The sequence below is a fragment of the Nematostella vectensis genome, chromosome 2 (assembly GCF_932526225.1).
Source record: "Nematostella vectensis chromosome 2, jaNemVect1.1, whole genome shotgun sequence".
Lineage (NCBI taxonomy): Eukaryota > Metazoa > Cnidaria > Anthozoa > Actiniaria > Edwardsiidae > Nematostella > Nematostella vectensis.
In genome coordinates, this window is record NC_064035.1 from 15650701 (window position 1) to 15674577 (window position 23877).

The 23877-nt window shown below is 42.1% G+C and overlaps 3 protein-coding genes across 4 annotated transcripts in view; 1 reads left to right on the top strand and 2 right to left on the bottom strand.

Annotated features, from left to right (window-relative positions):
- The window catches only part of LOC5516748 (unconventional myosin-X), a 35635-nt gene extending 34520 nt beyond the window's left edge, over positions 1–1115 (bottom strand). The window contains exons 1-2 of the mRNA XM_048721430.1: positions 958–1115; positions 721–819 (exon numbers count right to left, since the gene is read on the bottom strand). Coding sequence (XP_048577387.1) covers positions 721–819; positions 958–978 — 120 coding nt within the window. The 5' untranslated portion in view covers positions 979–1115. The remainder of the gene's footprint in view (positions 1–720; positions 820–957) is intronic.
- Positions 1116–2013: 898 nt separating this feature from the next.
- Positions 2014–8095, top strand: LOC5516744 (neurogenic locus notch homolog protein 1). The gene is made up of 9 exons (XM_048721466.1): positions 2014–2164; positions 2306–2503; positions 3284–3614; positions 3801–3886; positions 4742–5049; positions 5555–5835; positions 6486–6745; positions 7066–7331; positions 7639–8095. The coding sequence occupies exons 2-9, from the start codon at positions 2329–2331 to the stop codon at positions 7840–7842; spliced, it is 1911 nt and encodes a 636-aa protein (XP_048577423.1). The 5' UTR covers positions 2014–2164; positions 2306–2328; the 3' UTR covers positions 7843–8095.
- Positions 8077–23272, bottom strand: LOC5516749 (WD repeat and HMG-box DNA-binding protein 1). 2 transcript variants are annotated; one of them, XM_048721452.1, is made up of 27 exons: positions 23008–23272; positions 22572–22683; positions 16125–16184; positions 15969–16060; positions 15739–15847; positions 15529–15579; positions 15372–15418; positions 15243–15291; positions 15096–15128; positions 14518–14577; positions 14272–14378; positions 14068–14152; positions 13919–13969; positions 13681–13822; positions 12727–12821; positions 12501–12590; positions 11941–12125; positions 11497–11578; positions 11111–11391; positions 10729–10837; positions 10545–10606; positions 10349–10463; positions 10133–10264; positions 9718–9786; positions 9060–9567; positions 8636–8750; positions 8077–8476 (listed from the first exon to the last, which is right to left on the bottom strand). In XM_048721452.1, exons 1-27 carry the CDS (start codon positions 23082–23084, stop codon positions 8155–8157), a joined length of 3240 nt encoding a protein of 1079 aa, XP_048577409.1. In that variant the 5' UTR covers positions 23085–23272; the 3' UTR covers positions 8077–8154. The 2 variants fall into 2 exon arrangements, with proteins under 2 accessions (XP_048577409.1, XP_048577414.1); XM_048721457.1 differs by lacking the exons at positions 22572–22683; positions 23008–23272 and adding an exon at positions 18476–18489.
- Positions 23273–23877: the final 605 nt, after the last annotated feature.

Here is a 23877-nt window from a genome sequence, read left to right on the forward strand (position 1 = left end):
AAATCCAATTTTGGCTGCTCTGCATCAAATTCAATTTTATTTCGTGATAAATTTACGTAAACCGAAAATACAAAAGTTTTGACAATGAAAAGTAAACATTCCTTTGAATCGATCGTTACTTCCGGTTTCGAAGGAAATTCGTCTTACAAAAAAATCAAAACTTTTTACTTTAAACGAAAAAAGGGTAGCAAAAAGAAAATCTAATTTCATATGATATCTATAGCTAAAATAAAGTTTATTTTACATTAATATCGAATAAGTTTTGGTTAACTTAAACTTACTTATAATATAAAGTTTTGGTTTTATTGAATATTAATATTGAATAAGTTTTGGTTAAAACATTGAAAATGCTCACGGTTTTAGGATATTCATATCGTAAAGTAACAAATGAGTAAATAAACAATTCGTTAATACCCAATAAAACGATTATCCGATTCAAACAGTTCTAAACATGAAGCCCAAGTCAAATAATCGACATTCGAATCATACGATAAATAGGAAATACTCTCTTTGAGACGCTATATGGTTTAATCTCACGAAAAAAGTTCTGATCACCAATATTGCAAATGATAGTTAACAAGGCTTAAATCGGGGCTATGAGCTGTTTATAATGACGTATAGAGCCCTTAAACGATTAAACACAACACACGACCACAGCGAGATAGAAACAAAATGAGCAATCGAATCGAATTCCAATACACTCAGAATCTAAGAACTTGCCTTATCGTATTCGGTACGAAAGGTAATATGGCCAGACATGACCTCTGTAACAACTGAAGGAACCCAGTGCTTGCCTTCTAAAAGCCATACTCTCGCTCCCTGTAAAATAATCATCAGAAATTCCATCACAGAACAGGCGGACCCCGGTCGCGGAGGGTAACAGCACTCTGCTAAAACACTCACTCTCAAACCATGAAATCTCTCATCTCAGTAAAACTCAAGAATACTAAGACTCACCACTTCGTGGAAGGACTCCATGTTGAACCCCGCAAGAGATGGAGGCCTTATGTGGGTTGAGCTTTTGCCGTATTTCACAGTTTTGTTGGTTTCATGCGTGCGGAAGAACGATGGGGACGATTTTGGGGTACACAGCAGACCTGTGTATGCGCGGGCTCATATTATTTTGGAAAAAGCAAGCAAGAAGGGTGGAGAGACACGGGTGATGTTAAAGGAGCGGAGGAAATGGGAGGGGGGTGAAGGCTGTTAATGGGGGAGTGGTTTTATCTTAGTGGTTGGATTTGGGCCTTTTGAAGGGATTCCGTTTGTTTTAATGTGGCAATTGGCAATATAGTGGGCAAAGATCGTTTGGTAGTTCTGTCTGAGAAAGCTACGACATCAGGCAACTGCTCCCAAGTGCTTAAAAATGTTTTGAGTGACGTATAAAATGACACCGAATGGTATTTGCCAGTTTATCGGTCAAGATCAGTTTGGACGGTTCCATAGCACGCTTAAAACACTATCGTGTATCGTATCGATGTTTGATTTGAATTTCAGTTTTACTGCTAAAACATAAGCATAGAAATGCCCTATACACCTTGGCCGCTTATAAAAGTACATTTTTGTATAAACTTTCAGTTCCCGTGTACCATAATGATTCAAATAAGCGCCCAGGCCTCCTTATTTAATTTTTGTCGCCTTTTTGCAAGTATTTCGTCTAGACGTAAAATACCCTTTCTCTACAAGTAGCATATTCTATTTATCCGGGCACATTATCATTGTTGTGAGGTTGAAGTGGGTATCCCCCCTGTAACGTGGATGTCACGCGCGCATTGTAGGGGAATTAATCTGCACTTTCTGACCTTAGTTAAGCAGCAGCGTTCACTTTGTAACTCTGTCTGTCCCTTCGTATTTATGTTATTTAGTTCAAAAAGACACATTCTTAACTCTCTAAGCCTGTAATTTAATTATCCGGAGTCACAAGGTATAGATATTATTGCGAAAGAACTCAGTCGTACGTCTCACTTTCTCAGAAAATTACATCATGCACTTGTAAGCTAAATTCTGAGGAGGGGAATAACCGCTTAGATAATAATGCAATCTGATTGGCTATACAAAAGTCACGCGCCCATCACGCCTCTAAGGTTATAAAAGCTTGTGAAACAGCGTTTAATGAAGAACTGGCAAACCACGACATTGCTGACAAAGCTGTCTGGATTCTTATAAGGTAATTTGTTGTCTTTATTTAATATCATCGTGATCATACAATATTTTTAGTGCATTTTTAGTGAATCAAGTTGAAATATCAATATTTTCAGAATAGTTTTACATGGTGTTTTATTCTAAAACATAGTCATTTTTCTTCTAGAGAAAAGCCTATCTGCACCAAGAATGCTTAAGCCGATTTTGATCTGCTTGGCGTTTGCTGCGTTTGCCATACGAGGCGTCTTGTCTTTGTGCGACCCCTACACACAGTGCTTTGGTCACGGCGACTACAATGCAGCTACCCAAACCTGCAAGTGCTACACGGCAGCGGTGATAAACGTCCACTGGGGCCCCTATACAGGTACGCACGAGCAAAAACTGAGTCATTCAAAAGTAGTTTGAACATATATTATATCGTTTATGAGCAAGGTTTATCAGTCTGCTTGCTATAGTCATCTTACTAAACAATTATCTATAGTTTCCTCCAATCTCGTTACGATCACAGTATTTATCATATTTATTTTTGTCCGTGTTTTGTCTTTTTCATGTCTATTTTTTTCTTTTTTCAATGTAAGTCAATTGTCTGTTTTTGTATATATATGTGCCGGCTTCCATTCCTGTATTCTGCCACCTAGATAGATTAGCTTCTTAGTTATTTCTAGGTGGCAGTATACCTATTGGTTTAATCCTTATAAATCTGTACGACAGCAAGGTGCTTATGGGTATTGATTTTTTGTAAAAATAAAGGTGGTTAATTAACTCAAGCGATGTCTGAACCATATATTAATTACATTTAAATTTATTTTATATAATAGTTTTCTGATTTTGGAGCAGATATTATGGGATCCAGGGGTCCTTTCGGTCGTAGAACTGCCATTGTCAATTGCAATTTTTACTCCAAAAAAGCAACTCGTTGCTAACGAATAAGGCAAACATTTTTGTGAGTTTGCTGCTCAAAAACGTCACGACAAGTCTGATTGGTTTGGTATTTTCGTTGCCGACCCTTGATATCGAGATGTCGGCTCTCTGCTGATTCCTGATGGTTGATGCATTTTGTTTTCGCCTACTTGTGTAATTTCCATATATATTTCCCTCGCTGCTTATCCGTAACGCTAACTTATTGTTTTATCTGTGTTTTCAGGGGAATGTTGTGAGAGTATCGGATGCACAAATCCGAACTCGACATGCAAGCATGGTGCATGCGCAATAGACGGCACCTCCTGCGAACGATGCCAGACCGGGTGGACTGGGGCTAACTGTGATAACGTCACGGCGTGCTTCCCATGGCTCGCTTGTGCGCATGGCCGCTGCACCAAGTCGAGGTTTCGGTGCGAATGTGATCCCGGTTGGCATGGTGATCTGTGTGACCGCGCCATGTGCAATGTACCGTGCCATTTCGGTGCGTGCCCGCATGACCCAAACAAGTGCGAATGTTACAGTAACTACTACAGCCCGGAAACCGGTTGTGACAGGTGGGCTTTTTCAGGGTTTGCGATCAGGAGCTAAGTCTGCGTTAAAAAGGAAAGGGATAAATAAGGGATTGTTATTTTCATCTTTATCCTAGGAGAGCTATAGGGGCCCGTAGTATTGCGATATTCTTACTCTGTCTCGACATTTTGTCAATTTGCGCTAAAAAGTGGTGGCATGACTTTCCACAGGGCCTACTGCGCTCCCGATTGGAAATGCCTGAATAACGGGTTTTGCGTGGACAGCCGTCACTGCAAATGCCCCGACCACTACACAGGTAACTTACTGCGTACCACTGAACACTCACACAGGCAACTCAATAAGTACATAGTTAAACCATTAGTTTCATCCCTGAATAAGTATAAGACATTTTCTGGCTGAACTATAAAATAGTTAAGGAGAGAGCATCTCGTTTATTTACAGCTATGAGCGATATAATGCAATAATGAGAAACAATATGCTACATGAATTGAGTTTATCCTCATGATATTATTGATATATGATTACATTGTTATTTGAACATTCTATCTGGATAATTCTATACAAGTTGAGTATGCCTGAGTTTTCTTCTACTTCTTTCTTCCTTGAGTAAGAACAAACTCCCCCTTTTTTTGAGAATGCTTCGAGTCTCTTGCATAACCTACTTTTTCTACAGTAACATACTTTACCTTGTATTCGCATCTGGGATAACATGCAAACATGGCATCATATAAATACTTGCACTTAACGTAACGCAACCACCACTAACCACCACACAAGAAACTGATAACTACACAGGCATCCCAACCACTAAAAAGGAAATCCGGGCAACACAGATAGCTTTCCTTTACAGATAAACAACCTCTACAATGATATATTTAAACCTTACCACTAAAATTGTAATCCACTCACCACAATGACCATAATAACACAGGCAACCCAACCATTAGACAGGTAGCGTTACCACTACTACAAAGGAAACCCATCCATTTTACTTTCCCTCCCTTCTGGAAATTCCTGGGCGTCTGAACCCCCCACCCCCCCGGAATTTTCAATCCCTTCAATGGGGGTGGGGGATATGGATATTTTCTGGAACTACACATTCTTCTATAAGATTGCACTAAGACAAACACCCATTCTATCATTCATCCAGGACCCCACTGTGAGTTCATCTCCAACTGCAGCGTTCCCTGCAGTCACGGACGCTGCACCACAGCACCAGACAAGTGCGAGTGCGAGAAATATTGGTCTGGTGCCGACTGTGGTACGTACATAGGGACCTGCAACAACTGTTCCTCGGTGGGTGGCACGTGCTCGGCAGGCCCAGACACGTGCGCATGCAGGCCGGGTTATACAGGCCCCACGTGCGCGGTACAGAAATGTGACGGGTGTGGCCATGGGTCGTGCCAAATCAGCGCCGGGAAAAAGTCGTGTACATGCGATTATGGCTGGCTCAACAACGTGAGTATTGTGCATCCTTGAAAGCTTGATAAAGAGTTATTTAGAAATGGTAGGAAAACAATTAGTGCAGAAAAAATCTTGGATTGTCATGTCGACAAATATAAAAAAAATACGTCGAAGTTTCTTTATCCAATTCCGGCAAATCTTCTTGTTACTTGATTCGCGTATTGAAAATGTTTTAACTAACCTCTGTAAGACTTGTTACTTTGGAGGACATCCCTGTTAATAAGTACATTTGTAAGGGTTCCTACGGCGTGTGCAGGGGCGGGCCGAGCGGGCCAAAGCCCTACCTATTTTCAGACAGTTGGCATACAAATAACAAGAAATATAAGGACATCTAACGAAGAACAATGGATCCGCCCCCCTTTCTTGCTCCCCCCCCCCCCCCCCCTCTTCCCCCCACCACCACCCCCTTTGGAATTTCTGGTTCCGCCCCTGGTGTGTACTGGAGACTTATCCTAACGGCGACCTTACTTACGGGCATCCACCATATCACAACCTTTAGGTTGGCGACGCCAGCTTCACTCCCGGTCGGGGCCCATGCACTAAGATCTGGAAATGCACTGAGCCATGCGTGTACGGAACTTGCCCTAGCGACCCTTTTAAGTGCGAGTGCCGTGCGCCTTACACCGGTACACAGTGCGACACCATCAAGTGTCCGGAATGCTGTCCGCCGGAGACATGTGACTGCTCGTCAGGACATCAGAGCTGCCGCCCTGACTGGCACCACGACTGCTGCCTTGTCAAGTCTTGTTTCCATGGCAACACCCTTGTACATACCGCACGGTAGGATTCTATCGAGCTTTTGAAAGAGATACACCTATTTCAAATAACGTTGCACTCCGAGAATCTGTGTATCGTAACTCGCAGTGCTTCATGTTTATCAAATAAGCGTGAATAAAATGCAAGTACAGGTTTCAAAAGCTGTAGAATTATTGTTTATGTTCTTATGGACATTCACATGGCTTTCAGATACAAGATTCAGCCATTCATACGCTACCCATGAACCACCGCGGGTTACGCCACATGGATTCTTGAGTGCAACCTTTTATGAAATAGGTGTATATACATGATTGCTTCTGGAACAAGGTTTTTTTGTGCTTAAATCCTTTCCATACTTTGTATTTCATTTCGCTTTTTAGTAGTATTTAATTCCTTTTTACTAGGTTCCAGTAACTCATAAAACTCATATTGATAATGCACTGGACACTAAATACAGACGGCCAAAAATAGACCCTAGCAAACCATATCAGAAAGGGGGGAGGAAGATCTATTTTGATATGACAGCCTCACAGGAACGCCGCTCTAAATTCTGGATCAAGAAAGGTCGCATTGTTGTATTATCTTTTTAAACAAGTTTTAATAGTTTTGGTTAACAATAGAAATGCTTATAGCCACAGGAGCCCTAATATTACACGTTACTGTTATTTTACCAGGGGCCTGGTACCCATTCGCGAGGTGCGAGTAGGCGATCTCGTCGTCACTCGACACGAAGGAGACTCACCGGAAGTGACGCACCTCCGACGGGTTGATCAGGTGCGGAAGAAGCTTGTTCAACCCAAGGATTTGGTGGTCCTGCGAGTCAATGACGAAGATATATGGGTGACGTATAATCACCCGTTGTATGTGCAAGCGACAAAGTCCTGGGTAGCGGCGGTCAACATCACAACGGCAGACGCCTTACAGGCTGTGAAGGGTAGGTCATCCGTGTATATACTGTAATCTTTCTATCAAATACGCTTTCAAAGACAGTGTTTGCAAGAGGACTCAAAATAGTGCTCGTAATTAGAGTGTCTATTGGCAGAGGGTTGATTATATCTTACCCAGACGAAGACCATGCCACTCGAGAACTTTGTCATAGTTTGAACATATTTTACGTTGTTCAAAACTGTCAAAATGTCCCACGGGAGTATCGCCCGGACCTCACTGTATACAAATTATTGTGATAAATAATTGATGTGATATATGAACTTACACACCAGTTTTAAGCGCTAAGACTTAGCGACTGTTACACAGGGGGCAGCGCACGGCTCCAGAGCAAACAACAAGCCAATGAGCTACTGGCCGCTTCCAGCGACAGTGAGGGAATTCCTGTGTACGACCTGGCCGTTAGGGAGTATGACCGATACGCTGTAGGAAGAGGGGGAATCATGGCCTCAAGCTGTGACTCGCCCGTTACACTACAGACGAGGGATAAACAGATCTGGGGGGCAATGGCACGGCCGCAGTTCAGCTTTGAGCGAGGAATGACAGCTTCCGCTGAAGAAAGAAAGGAAAAGGAGGTACGGGGATGGGCAGGCTGTTGTGTGATTGGGATGGAGATGGATAGACAAAGGAAGTTGGAGGGTGGGGCAGCTTGTAGAATGATGGATATGCATAAGGGTGTGGGAGGGATGAGGCTATTAATAGGTCGAGTAGGTGTGAGGATAAAATACAGAGGCATTAACACAAAGAATAATGGCGGAAAGTAAGGAAGAGGGCAGAGGCGCAAAATCCGAAAATTGGATAAGATAAGCGAGAAAGAGACAGGAAAAAAGCCCCTTGGTGAGAATATTTCCTAAACACCTCTAATGCAAGTTTTGATTCCAGGCGGGAGGCAGTGCGAAAGACCCAGAAACCTCTGGGTCTGCTGGCCTTATTGCTGGGTGTGTTGTCGCAGGAGCTTGTCTCGTGGCGATACTAGCACTCGCGCTGAACAAGTACAGAAAGAGGCAGCCGTACAAAGGTCTGGATGGGGACTACCTTGTGGCTGAGTCGCCAAGGCGTTACGCAGGAGTCGGTGGTCGAATGTAGATCAAATAAGTCGCCTTTGTGACTTGAAGACAAGGCTTCTATAGCTGAGTGTGCCCCAGTGCATCGTCGGCACGCCCCCCCCCCCCCCCCCCCCCCCACACTCACACACAGCCTTTATGTAACCACTATCCCCCCCACCCCGATAAGACCTTTTTTCCAGCGGTATTGATCACGCGTTATTTTAGTATTATTTAAGATTGCATAGATAGTAAGCTATGTAAAATAAAACAGCTATTAAAATATACAAACTTAATCTTTTCGGGAGTTGTTTTTCAACGTTTACAATTGTAACGCCACTTTTCAGACAAGATATCAATTTTTTGAGTAGGAGAAACCAGACAGATCTCGAGATGACCGAACAGTTCCTCCTGATTTGATCTTTTTCGACATGCTATCATGCTCGGAGCTTTGTGAATTTTCTGCGTCATTTTCGTCATTCTCTCGCTTGCGTTTCTTTTCTTCCGTCTCTCCTGCATTCCCTTTCGCCTTCTCATTCCACACCTTCTTTTCCACGCTGTCGAGACCTTTCCACGTTTTCATGGCAATCTTGACGACGTCTTCGTCCGGGATATCCGGATTCTCTTCCTCGATCTGATCACGATTTTCCTCCAGCCACAGACTGAAGCCATTTTTCCTGAACAAATGTAATACAATCAGTGTCTATGCGCTTAGAAAAAAATAGAAGAGAATGTGTCATATTGGCACGCTTTTGACACCACGTAAAGACGTGAATGACGTCACTGACACGTGCCACGTGTGAATACGCGACTAAGGCAGTCACAACAGAACTCACTTCTTGGTTTGTCGGTCAGCTTTCTCATCAGGCCTGTCTGCTTTAATTTGGTTGCCGACTTTCGATTGGAGAGTCATTTGCTTCGATTTCCTCGCCTTGGAGTTGGATTTTGGCGCTAAGATATCAGAGACAATAGGAAGGATAAGAGGCACAAAAGAGAAAGAACAGAGTTCTTAAAATAAGGGAAAGAAGACATTTATACGACCTTGTTGAAATAGCCAAGCTTTTTTGAACTTCTAATCCTCTTCTTGTTTCAAAATATCGTATATATACTGGAGACATCTCACGGCCAAGCAAAAAAGACATTTGGAATAAATCTTAATCAGCAGCCCCTCCCCTCCCCTTACCGTTCTTTATAAAACCCACACAATCTACTTCAAAAGCATGCAAAAGACGTTATTACAAACTATGTATATAGTCTTACATATTTTGGCTGCCTTAGTAGCTAAGGCTGTCTTCTTTTCGTCTTCCACGCTCTGGAAGAAGCTTTTCCCGCATGCACCCATGCTACGCTTGCTGGGGCTGAGGACCTTGAAGGGGTTGGGTCGGCCCTGGCTTGCACACGAGCTATAGGAGGGGGATGGGGTGGGGTGGTCCGGTTTAGGAAGGGAACGCCTCAACAGGGGATTAGGCTTGATGACTTCATCTTGCTCTGAACCCCGTCTTCTCCCTGTCATATCTCGTTCGTCATCTGAATCCTCGTGTGCTACCTCCATCTGATCTTCATCGTTGTTGACTTCACGTTGTCGAGAGCTGCCTCTTCTTACAGAAGACACAGTGTTTTGGGCTCTTCTTGGCGGCCAGTTCAACTGCTCATCATCATCACAGACCTCTTCAGCCTCCTCCTGGGCCTTTTGGAAGGCCAAGTCATTCAGCCGCTGTGCAAGGTTCATTTTTCTATTTCCTGCTGCGTATTTGATGGCAAGACTTACCTACAGGTAGAACGTGGAAGCAACATAGTCAGTCATATTGATATCAACCCTGTTTTAGTCCCTTGCAACCCTGTTTTAGTCCCTTGCAAGTTTTCTCTAAATTGCACTACAGGACTCAGTCACCATTGACCAATATCATCCAATACTTACAGAACGCTGATCGGGGAGCAATTCACAATACTCAGCAGCCCTGAATTCACGATCTGTCTTGCAGGCCAGCTAGACAACAAAAAGGAGGGTTAGTGTAAATAACAAGGTGCATTATAGCTGGGGGTGGTCGCAGGGGGTGCGTGGTCAATTTTATTTACAGTACATGATAATCATGATTGCAAATCCTCATCTACTCGCTCCACCGCCACCCCAACCCTCAGAAAATCCTTGGCACACATCTGATAACTGACCGATCAGAGAAATAAATTAAATTCATATTCCAAGCAACTTACAAATTGCTCAATTAACTTGAATACATTCAGGGTGAAGGTTATTTCTAATCTGTCGTCATTTATCTCCTTATTAGCAATAGTGAACTCCATTATTGTAGAGTATTTTAAAGTAACAAACTTACAGCAAAAAGTCTCATTATAGTTTGGATTTGTGCTGTTCTTGCTTGCTGCTCTGCTTCTTCCTCTATATCCTCTCCTTGCTTTTGGCAGTAGGTGAAATGATTTGACAAAAGACATGATTTAAGGTAACTCTCCTGCAAAGAGAAACAATTTTGTTTATCAAACTTAGTTAAAAAACAGATTACATCATTTTTTTTTTTGGAAAAGAATCTTCTTACCTCCTTTTCACCTTTGTCGGTAGCCATCTCACACAAAGGAATCTTAAGAGGTAGAAGCACAAGAACAGGACGTGGCAGGGTTGGGGGATAACTACTCCCCCTGCAAAGAACACACCTGGTACAAAGATGACAGTCATATGAATGTGTTCTATCCAAAGAACTTATGAAACATGCACAAAAACAAAATTTAACTGACCTGAGTTGTTGAGTTCGCTCCTCCATACCCAAGACCCAATAGTTATCAGATTTGGACTTTAACTGCGAAATTGAGAAAACGAATAACAGTGTTATTATATAAAGAGTACAACCTAAATAACGTGCAGAGAAATACAACACAGGTACACAGTACTCCAATCTATAAATAATACAGCTGAATGCACCTGGCCCTTGGTTTCTAACACTGGTACCCATGTGTTACCAAATGAACGATTAAGCATTCTGACCACACCCATGGAGTCAGCAGTGGTAGGGGTACCTTCCTCTGAAAAACTAGAATAAAACAAAGCATTAATTAATACTACGGCGCCTGGCAAAAAAAATTATGAAACCAAGGGCAATAATAGACTTTCAGCAGGTGACAGAAGATTTCTGTCCACCAAATAACATTACAATTAGATATACACTATATTATACTTTTTACTATGACAGGCTATAACATATTGCCTACTAGTACTCTACGTCAACCAATCAGAATGCAGCATTGATCATATACCACTAGTGTGGCTTGACTAAATGCACATATCCAGATGAACTAGTTCTCACCCAATCCATGACAACGTTGACTTTTTGCTGATGGTGAGTCTCTGGTCGTTGACCGTCTGTCTGCCGGCTGCGAGATCCAGTACCTTCACTCCCAATGCCTGCTCATCAGGTAGTGGATTTCCAGCATGGTATGTAAGCACCAATTGGTTTAAATGACCAGACATGGCCACCACTGGACCAGGAAGGCTGAAGACCTGCCTCTGAATTCCAGTTATTGTCAGGATGCGTACCATCAGCTTGCTTGTGGCAACAGCAGCCCATGTACTACCAACAGCAATAGCCTGGGGGCCAATGTAGATTTGTTTGATATCTTCTTTCAGAACAAGTTAACAATTGTGATTACCTTAAGCACTGTATTTTTAAAAACATTGCATTCAATTAATCACCTCAATGTGTTCTCCTGGAGGCATCTCAACGGTCCATTCTTTAGAGCTGTCCCAGCTACCAAAATGCAAGCAGACCATTTTGCTGGAAATAAAAAAAAATGTCCAATGTTTGCTTGGAAAGAGCACTGACTGTCAATAATAAATCATATATGGTACTGTACTTTGTGAGGCAATGTTTTATGATCCCCTAAAGTTAATTCATGCTTCTCTTATTTTGTAAACATATTAATGCTTGATGGAAGAGCAATGATAGTGTTCAAATCCTGACCACATCATATCAAAGACACATAAATGATCGCCTGTGTCCAGTATTAAGGGACTTACAGGTAGGCCAGGCTAGGTAGGTAGTCCTTGATGGGTTGAAAAACCTTTTTTTTTTCGTAGCCTTAGGACCTGAATGGGAGGGTTAAGTGCTTACAAAGGCACACATCCAGGAAAGTATACCTGGGTAGGTCATCCTGTCCTTTACATGCAAGTAGAACTGCATTGGAGGACAGTGCAGCCATTGTGTGGTTAAAGTGGTTGGTTAAATGTAATGGATGATGGGTACTGGTGTCATGGAATTCAACTTCAATAGATGACAGCTCATCATCATTGTGGCATCGTATTATACCAATTGAATTCCAAACCTGCAATCAAAGTACAGTAAGCCTCTGTTAGCTCTTTCAAGCAAGCCACTCAACCTTGGAAAACCTGATACATTTAACCCTCCATAGAAAACTTACACACACAAAAAAGGAAAAACATTTTTTTAAAGGAATTGTTTTTAATGTAATGGCAGATGCAGGGGGTCCGGCCTCAACCCACCACAAAACTCTGCCTGTGTTCTTTATGTTGCCTCCCCACCTCCTCCTCCAACCCCGTGCCCCTATTTAAACATTATTGCTAGATTCACCCTTAGTAAGATACTGCTCCATGACACTATTTTTTACTGATCTGGTTGAGATTGTCCCTACAACTTCATCTCAGTCTTAGCTACATAAACTATGTCAATGCTACTTTACCATAAATCGGTGCATAAGGTGAGATGGTGTTGAGCCAGGCTGGAATGCTGGTTGAAGAGTAGGTGTGACCGGAACATGAACAACAGTAGTCTATAAGAAAAAGAAAAAAACGTTTAGTACACAGTAGCTTGGTAAATAAGAATATCTCTGTTGACATGTGTGACTTATATGCAGTAAATATAGCCTGTACAGTAAATATAACCTGTACAGTAAATATAGCCTGTACCTTTCTTGCAGCAGAAACTTCACTTGCTGTATCAGCATCAATGTCTTCAGGAAAGTCTAGGGGAGCAGCTAACTGCTCTTTCAGTTTACGAATGTCTGTGTTTGAAAAATGCACAGTTCTGTTTTAATTCTGAACAAGAAGTTCATAAGCTACAAATTTAAAACAAAGGAAGAAAGGGAGCAAAAATAGACCATCGAACTGGCATTACTAAAAATCGGAACCAGCGGAACCGGCGGAACCAGTATATTTCACTAAGTTATAGGGGTAGGGATGTCATACTAGGATCACCATTTATTTCCTTTCTAATCTGCACAAAACTCAAGGTGATTAAACATTCAGTTGTGAAATGCCAAGACAACATCACTAAGCGCAAACCAGTAAGTTTTTATTGACAACGGCAACCTTGGCTAGGCTATAATTGCATAATATTTCCGGATATCCCAAGTGAGAAATCTTCAAAGTACTTTAAAATCACTTACAATTGTTTCAGATTGGATTTTAATTGTATTCATTCAGCACATGTACAGTACATATAAAGAAGTGTATAAATTATTAAGTAACAATTTCCAGCTACAATCGTGCCCTTTGCAAGTTGGCCTTACCTCTAACAGGACGCAATGAACAACGCTACTAACAAGATGAGCTTCTATATATGACAGAATGTCAAATATACATGAAATAATGTAGCACATTTGCGCTTAGTGATGTTGTCTTGGCATTTCACAACAGAGTGTTTCATTGCCTTGTGTTTTGTGCAGATTAGAAAGGGAATAAATGGTGATCCTAGTATGGCATTCCTACCCCTATAACTAAATGAAATATACTGGTTCCGCCGGTTCCTCTTTTTAGTAATGCCGCCATCAAACAGCATGAACAAGAGTTACAGCAGGCTGAGAAAGTACACATTGGATACTAGACAAATGGATAAACAACCTATTATGTCTTTAGGCAAACCTTTAAATTCATCATCTTCATCATCATCATCTGCTTCATCATCAATCCAAGCAGATTTGACCCTGAGGCGCTTTGTTGCAACCAGAGAGTCATTGTCACTGTCAACCATTGCATCATTAGCATCAATACTGGAGATCTTGTTCTGTGGTTAGTAAAAATATGAAAGATGAAAACATGGTATGGATTTACAATACCTATAGTTAAAAATTGTGCCAATGTGTGTAAATGACGACCATACTTTTGTTAATGCAGATCCTGGAACAACATTTTCACAAACTCCAAACTGTCCCTGAAATGATCCAAACACATTAATGTCAGTAATGTACAATGCATACGCTATGTATGCTAAAACCCTGGACAAACCACATGGTTAATACGGGAAAGTACCTGATTATCAACATATGCAATCTCCCTCTTTCCACTTGGATGCCAGACAATATTGCAAAGAGGTGAACTGTTCTCTTGCTTGATACTATGATTTTAAGTTAATGAAAATGTATGATACTATAAAAACAGTACTTCAAAGACATCACAGCATATGTTCAAATAAAGAAAACAAATGACTATCAAGAAAGATGAAGGTTTACATACATTTCCACTGCAGACTGGGTGTTGATATTCCAGATAATGATTTGACCCTCTATACTAGCACTTGCCAGAAAATTCCCACAAGAAGACCAGGAAACCAGGGAAATAGCCTAAGGTAAGAAAGCAAAGTGGAAAAACTACACATCAGAGCCTAAAGCAATAGTCTTACAATAATGTGTAATTCAGTCATCGACGTTTTTTAAGATTTGTTTTGCAAAGTGGAAGTGGTTTGGAAAAAAATGATCTTACCTCAAAGCATTCATCACTTGACAAACAAAATTTAACTTCCCAAGAGTCTCTCTCATAAACCTGCAACAACATATATATTTATATACAGATACATATTAGACACATTTTCATGGCTGATAACTTTTTGTGTTAATACTGTATGACCCACACGTGTTACTGTACATATTATTGAACCACAGGCTACACTGCCTATGGAAATAACATTCCAAAGATGCAAGGGCATGACACTTTGCAACGATCATGGAAACAAAGCTAAAACTGTTGTTACTGCATCTAATCTAGTAGTGGTGTATGTTTTTGGTGCTGTATTGTAGTTATGAACAGTACTGTAAGGAAAAAAAAAGTTAAAACAGAGGTAGTCAGAATAGGGTTGGTTGCCTAATTATTACCCAACATACTTAGTATCAACACAGAAAAAAGATTTATTTAGTATTTCCTTGAATTCTTATGTCTTAAAAAGTTTACTTAAGTTTACTCTACCCCATTCCCATTCCCAGACAAGGGTAGAAAGTCTGTGGTTGAATATATTACAATCTACTGCACATGTCCCAAAGCAATGTGAACATTTGATCACAAACCTTAAGCTCTTTGTCGACAGGTATAGCAAGATACTGTAGAAAAAAAATTCAAATTAATAAAAGCTATGGCATATCAAACTTTCACAAAAGGAATTAATTATAAAAGAAAAGCAGTTTCTCTTTATATACATAAGAATATGCTTTCACCTTTCCACTCACTGACTGCCAAGCAAGCCTTTCCAGGGACTTTGAAGCACTGAAAAATCAAGTAAATGCTCTAAATTTCCATAGGGACTATAATAAATGAAAAACACCAAAGAATGTTTCCTACTTTACCTTGGGTCATTGAATTTTGGCAGTAGATTTAGTGACTTGACAACAGACTGTAACAAGATGGTTATCACCATTAACATACTGTATGTGTGTGTAGTACAGAAAAAAGGACTTAAGATATCACCCCCCCCCCCCCCTACGTCTACAAATATAAAAATACCTGGTCAACCATTTTCCATATTTTCACAGACCCATCACAGCTAGATGATGCCTGAAAGAGAAACCAACAAAATGTTATCAAGAGCCATGCTAAATTTAAATTGTTCCAAACAAAACCCCTTTAAATACAGGACAACTACTGGAACAGTCTAATGTCAGGTACATGAGTCATGCCAATTTGACCTTTAAATCTAAACTCTTCCATGGTTACCATATATTCATCCTTAGGGTCCAGTGTGACTCCCATCACAGGGGCTTCGTGTCCCTTGAAGGATTTCTGGGTGTTGTCATCTAGCGACACAACTTTGATACTGAAGTCACTACAAGGCAAATGTACATCTATAGGTTAAGGATCACAACATAGTTATGATTAACACATCCGCATACAGCAGACATTCTACTGTTAATTCTAACAGGTTTCAAATTTCTTTATATACATGCCTTGACCCAGCAGCTAGAAGTGTTCTTGATTGGTTCAAACACATGTGATTGACAGATGCAGTAAATCTTGCAAGAATTCCATCAGGAGCGCCCTATAAATTATTATCATCATTATCATTATCATTATTAAATCAATAATGACAGTCAAAATCATACCTCAGGGAAGGTAAAAGCTTGAACAGCAAAATCATCGGGTGCTGCAAAAATCCTTTTTCCCTGAAAGTAGAATACCAGTATCATCAGTGATAAAGAATGCTATTCTCTTTGTTTACTAGTATTGTACCAACAAGGGGAGCGGAGGACAAGGCTCCTCCCCAAAGTAATTCTGAAGGACATCTTATTTCATCCCACCAAGCCATGATTTTCTATAGTACACTATATTTTCGTAAAAAAATGGGTTGGCCATATTCATTACACAAGATACATGGTGTATGCTGTCGTGTCTCCCCCCACCCTACCGGCCCTCCCCATTTAGAGTCCACAATATGCAGTCTTGTTCACTAAGCAGTATGGCAAATTGAATAAAACTGTTGATAATGAGACTCAAAATACTGATCACAGTCTACCCTTCTTATCATAACCTCCTGTAAACGTTTATATGAATTCGCCTCTAACCCAGCTCAATTTTCATTTCGGGGTAACACAGTTATCAGATGGGGTTTCCCTAGATGGGAACCATGATACGTTTGTCAATTTTCTTATTTAAACACACATCTACTAGCCATCCCTTTAGCCCATTTGCTGATGTTGTAACAATATTAGGAAAGTCAGATGGATTTTGTAATCTACAGGTAAATTGCTGCTATTATAAGCATGCCGTTTTGATTATTGCCAGTCTCTTCACAAGCAGCCAAAAGCTAACCCGGGTTGAGAGCAGTGTGGAAAACTTGCAGTTCAGCCCAAATTTTCACCAGAGTTAGGCCATTAGCTTGGGTTGACACTCAATCTAAGATCATGTAAGGATACCCTTAAAGCCTGGCTAAACTAAACTGCATGTCTCCTATTAAGCCACCCAGAGAGACATTGTAGCATGCACCAAATCTTGCAGCAGTGACAAAGAAATGTTTCTAGGATAGTTGACAACATTTTGGGTCGCACCCTACAATATTTGTTTCGCACTACATGTTTTTGGTAGTGGCTAAACTAGGAAACAATTAGGAGACATGTCACACATTACATGTCGTGCTCAACATGTTGCCTAGTTTAGCTAGGCCTTTAGGCAGCAGGATTTAGTTGTATGCAACATGACATGACATGTCTGAATTACACACTATGACCTTCAAAGTCAGACATTGTAGCAGAGTTCAAGAGAAAATATCAGCCCACTTGAGTTGTAGTGGTGTTGCGAGCAAGTCGCATATGACTAAACCATGTTTTGTGCCTTAACCTTCACCAGGGCCGCATTACTGAGACTCTAACCTTCACCAGGACAGCATTAATGAGACTCTAACCTTCACCAGGACAGCATTAATGAGACTCTAACCTTCACCAGGGCCGCATTACTGAGACTCTAACCTTCACCAGGACATCATTAATGAGACTCTAACCTTCACCAGGACAGCATTAATGAGACTCTAACCTTCACCAGGACAGCATTAATGAGACTCTAACCTTCACCAGGACAGCATTAATGAGACTCTAACCTTCACCAGGACAGCATTAATGAGACTCTAACCTTCACCAGGGCCGCATTACTGAGACTCTAACCTTCACCAGGACAGCATTACTGAGACTCTAACCTTCACCAGAACATCATTACTGAGACTCTAACCTTCACCAGGACAGCATTAATGAGACTCAAACCTTCACCAGGGCCGCATTACTGAGACTCTAACCTTTACCAGGACAGCATTAATGAGACTCTAACCTTCACCAGGACAGCATTAATGAGACTCTAACCTTCACCAGGGCCGCATTACTGAGACTCTAACCTTCACCAGGACAGCATTAATGAGACTCTAACCTTCACCAGGACAGCATTAATGAGACTCTAACCTTCACCAGGACAGCATTAATGAGACTCTAACCTTCACCAGGGCTGCATTACTGAGACTCTAACCTTCACCAGGACAGCATTAATGAGACTCTAACCTTCACCAGGACAGCATTAATGAGACTCTAACCTTCACCAGGGCCGCATTACTGAGACTCTAACCTTCACCAGGACAGCATTAATGAGACTCTAACCTTCACCAGGACATCATTAATGAGACTCTAACCTTCACCAGGACAGCATTAATGAGACTCTAACCTTCACCAGGACAGCATTAATGAGACTCTAACCTTCACCAGGACAGCATTACTGAGACTCTAACCTTCACCAGGACAGCATTAATGAGACTCTAACCTTCACCAGGACAGCATTAATGAGACTCAAACCTTCACCAGGGCCGCATTACTGAGACTCTAACCTTTACCAGGACAGCATTAATGAGACTCTAACCTTCACCAGGACAGCATTAATGAGACTCTAACCTTCACCAGGGCCGCATTACTGAGACTCTAACCTTCACCAGGACAGCATTAATGAGACTCTAACCTTCACCAGGACAGCATTAATGAGACTCTAACCTTCACCAGGACAGCATTAATGAGACTCTAACCTTCACCAGGGCTGCATTACTGAGACTCTAACCTTCACCAGGACAGCATTAATGAGACTCTAACCTTCACCAGGACAGCATTAATGAGACTCTAACCTTCACCAGGGCCGCATTACTGAGACTCTAACCTTCACCAGGACAGCATTAATGAGACTCTAACCTTCACCAGGACATCATTAATGAGACTCTAACCTTCACCAGGACAGCATTAATGAGACTCTAACCTTCACCAGGACAGCATTAATGAGACTCTAACCTTCACCAGGACAGCATTAATGAGACTCTAACCTTCACCAGGACAGCATTAATGAGACTCTAACCTTCACCAGGACAGCATTAATGAGACTCTAACCTTCACCAGGACAGCATTAATGAGACTCTAACCTTCACCAGGGCCGCATTACTGAGACTCTAACCTTCACCAGGACAGCATTACTGAGACTCTAACCTTCACCAGGACATCATTAATGAGACTCTAACCTTCACCAGGACAGCATTAATGAGACTCTAACCTTCACCAGGACAGCATTAATGAGACTCTTACCTTCACCAGGGCCGCATTACTGAGACTCTAACCTTCACCAGGACAGCATTAATGAGACTCTAACCTTCACCAGGACAGCATTAATGAGACTCTAACCTTCACCAGGGCTGCATTACTGAGACTCTAACCTTCACCAGGGCCGCATTACTGAGACTCTAACCTTCACCAGGACAGCATTAATGAGACTCTAACCTTCACCAGGGCCGCATTACTGGGACTCTAACCTTCACCAGGACAGCATTAATGAGACTCTAACCTTCACCAGGGCCGCATTAATGAGACTCTAACCTTCACCAGGGCCGCATTAATGAGACTCTAACCTTCACCAGGGCCGCATTAATGAGACTCTAACCTTCACCAGGGCTGCATTACTGAGACTCTAACCTTCACCAGGACAGCATTAATGAGACTCTAACCTTCACCAGGACAGCATTAATGAGACTCTAACCTTCACCAGGACAGCATTAATGAGACTCTAACCTTCACCAGGACAGCATTAATGAGACTCTAACCTTCACCAGGGCCGCATTACTGAGACTCTAACCTTCACCAGGACAGCATTACTGAGACTCTAACCTTCACCAGGACATCATTAATGAGACTCTAACCTTCACCAGGACAGCATTAATGAGACTCTAACCTTCACCAGGACAGCATTAATGAGACTCTTACCTTCACCAGGGCCGCATTACTGAGACTCTAACCTTCACCAGGACAGCATTAATGAGACTCTAACCTTCACCAGGACATCATTAATGAGACTCTAACCTTCACCAGGACAGCATTAATGAGACTCTAACCTTCACCAGGACAGCATTAATGAGACTCTAACCTTCACCAGGACAGCATTAATGAGACTCTAACCTTCACCAGGGCCGCATTACTGAGACTCTAACCTTCACCAGGACAGCATTACTGAGACTCTAACCTTCACCAGGACATCATTACTGAGACTCTAACCTTCACCAGGACAGCATTAATGAGACTCAAACCTTCACCAGGGCCGCATTACTGAGACTCTAACCTTTACCAGGACAGCATTAATGAGACTCTAACCTTCACCAGGACAGCATTAATGAGACTCTAACCTTCACCAGGGCCGCATTACTGAGACTCTAACCTTCACCAGGACAGCATTAATGAGACTCTAACCTTCACCAGGACAGCATTAATGAGACTCTAACCTTCACCAGGACAGCATTAATGAGACTCTAACCTTCACCAGGGCTGCATTACTGAGACTCTAACCTTCACCAGGACAGCATTAATGAGACTCTAACCTTCACCAGGACAGCATTAATGAGACTCTAACCTTCACCAGGGCCGCATTACTGAGACTCTAACCTTCACCAGGACAGCATTAATGAGACTCTAACCTTCACCAGGACATCATTAATGAGACTCTAACCTTCACCAGGACAGCATTAATGAGACTCTAACCTTCACCAGGACAGCATTAATGAGACTCTAACCTTCACCAGGACAGCATTAATGAGACTCTAACCTTCACCAGGACAGCATTAATGAGACTCTAACCTTCACCAGGACAGCATTAATGAGACTCTAACCTTCACCAGGACAGCATTAATGAGACTCTAACCTTCACCAGGGCCGCATTACTGAGACTCTAACCTTCACCAGGACAGCATTACTGAGACTCTAACCTTCACCAGGACATCATTAATGAGACTCTAACCTTCACCAGGACAGCATTAATGAGACTCTAACCTTCACCAGGACAGCATTAATGAGACTCTTACCTTCACCAGGGCCGCATTACTGAGACTCTAACCTTCACCAGGACAGCATTAATGAGACTCTAACCTTCACCAGGACAGCATTAATGAGACTCTAACCTTCACCAGGGCTGCATTACTGAGACTCTAACCTTCACCAGGGCCGCATTACTGAGACTCTAACCTTCACCAGGACAGCATTAATGAGACTCTAACCTTCACCAGGGCCGCATTACTGGGACTCTAACCTTCACCAGGACAGCATTAATGAGACTCTAACCTTCACCAGGGCCGCATTAATGAGACTCTAACCTTCACCAGGGCCGCATTAATGAGACTCTAACCTTCACCAGGGCCGCATTAATGAGACTCTAACCTTCACCAGGGCTGCATTACTGAGACTCTAACCTTCACCAGGACAGCATTAATGAGACTCTAACCTTCACCAGGACAGCATTAATGAGACTCTAACCTTCACCAGGACAGCATTAATGAGACTCTAACCTTCACCAGGACAGCATTAATGAGACTCTAACCTTCACCAGGGCCGCATTACTGAGACTCTAACCTTCACCAGGACAGCATTACTGAGACTCTAACCTTCACCAGGACATCATTAATGAGACTCTAACCTTCACCAGGACAGCATTAATGAGACTCTAACCTTCACCAGGACAGCATTAATGAGACTCTTACCTTCACCAGGGCCGCATTACTGAGACTCTAACCTTCACCAGGACAGCATTAATGAGACTCTAACCTTCACCAGGACAGCATTAATGAGACTCTAACCTTCACCAGGGCTGCATTACTGAGACTCTAACCTTCACCAGGGCCGCATTACTGAGACTCTAACCTTCACCAGGACAGCATTAATGAGACTCTAACCTTCACCAGGGCCGCATTACTGGGACTCTAACCTTCACCAGGACAGCATTAATGAGACTCTAACCTTCACCAGGGCCGCATTAATGAGACTCTAACCTTCACCAGGGCCGCATTAATGAGACTCTAACCTTCACCAGGGCCGCATTAATGAGACTCTAACCTTCACCAGGGCTGCATTACTGAGACTCTAACCTTCACCAGGACAGCATTAATGAGACTCTAACCTTCACCAGGACAGCATTAATGAGACTCTAACCTTCACCAGGGCCGCATTACTGAGACTCTAACCTTCACCAGGACAGTATTACTGAGACTCTAACCTTCACCAGGACAGCATTAATGAGACTCTAACCTTCACCAGGACAGCATTAATGAGACTCTAACCTTCACCAGGACAGCATTAATGAGACTCTAACCTTCACCAGGACAGCATTAATGAGACTCTAACCTTCACCAGGACAGCATTAATGAGACTCTAACCTTCACCAGGACAGCATTACTGAGACTCTAACCTTCACCAGGACAGCATTAATGAGACTCTAACCTTCACCAGGACATCATTAATGAGACTCTAACCTTCACCAGGACAGCATTAATGAGACTCTAACCTTCACCAGGACAGTATTACTGAGACTCTAACCTTCACCAGGACAGCATTAATGAGACTCTAACCTTCACCAGGACAGCATTAATGAGACTCTAACCTTCACCAGGACAGCATTAATGAGACTCGAACCTTCACCAGGACAGCATTAATGAGACTCTAACCTTCACCAGGACAGCATTACTGAGACTCTAACCTTCACCAGGACAGCATTAATGAGACTCTAACCTTCACCAGGACAGCATTAACTTGAACCCCTGCCTGGATAGATTCTGGGTCGCTATCGTCAAATCCTTTATATATTCTGATATCTCCATCAGAGCCACATGTCAGCAAATGGCTGAGAAAGCAAAAAATAAAAAATAAATAATAATAATAATAATTTGTACATGAAATACAGCACGTATTACAAGGACTATTCAAACCGAGATCGAATTGAAATCCGTTCGCATTCATACTTTTCAGTATGATCTATTGAGACTATTCGAACTAACTCGACATCAAAAGACATCGACCGGTTTCTTTTATTTAAATTTCATAGTATTACATAAAATTAACAAATTTTGATCAGTCTCGTAATATAACTAAGCAAACAAAAGCTCGAAGATAGACCCAATAAAGCCAGAATTGTACACCAAAACAATAGCAAATAGCAAGGACTCACTCGCCGGATTCATCGTAACAAACATCAGTTAATCCTTCGCTGTGAGCAAACCGAAGTGGCTTCACGTCGACTGGCATAGTGCTGGGTGCTATTGGCCAAATTGAACGATCGTCTTGTTAGTTGCAAGCGATAATATTGCCACGATTTCTCGTTCGATCGTTCGAACAAATTACAACTTCTTCGCGCCTCGAAATTTCCCGCCAACACAGAACTCACGCGCGAGGAATGATGGGAGACCAAGCTGAGACCCAGTTTCTCACGCAACAAAGGTAACCCGCTCACAAAAGGGCAGACCTGCATTTGTCAAAATATTAAACCCTGTTTTTTTTTCATTTTGCCTGTTTGTCGTGCATAGCGCGTATTGTTTTTCTTTTTGAGGTGCTCTATTTACTACAGGTCTGTGTTTGTTCTTGGCTTTTTTCATCTCCAACCTGTTTATTTCCAGAGCGCGAGGTGGGTGCGGAATGTCAGCGCGTGCTCCTGGCCACCAAAAGGTAGGTCTTTTCATATTGAGGGGTCGTCTAGCACCACCCGGTTGCCAATGATACCTATGACTGCACATCCCACGCCTAGCACCAAAAATACTGGATACGTGCCTGAACTGGCCAATGTGTGCTCTCAGAGGAAGGATCCCATGTCTGCCCCAAAGCCTGTCTTTAAAGTTCCTGGATAGTTAACAATTATACCATTTCCATTGAGGTGGATAATGGCGAAATATCTACCGCAAGTCGATGGTAGATATTCTATCCGCCGAAATAAAAGGAGCTTTAGAGCAATTTTTTTTTTCGGAAACACTTTGCAAATCGGCTGTTGCACCCTCCATTTGCTTGAATTCAGGGCGCACGAAAGTATCTACCTCCTAGGAGTTGT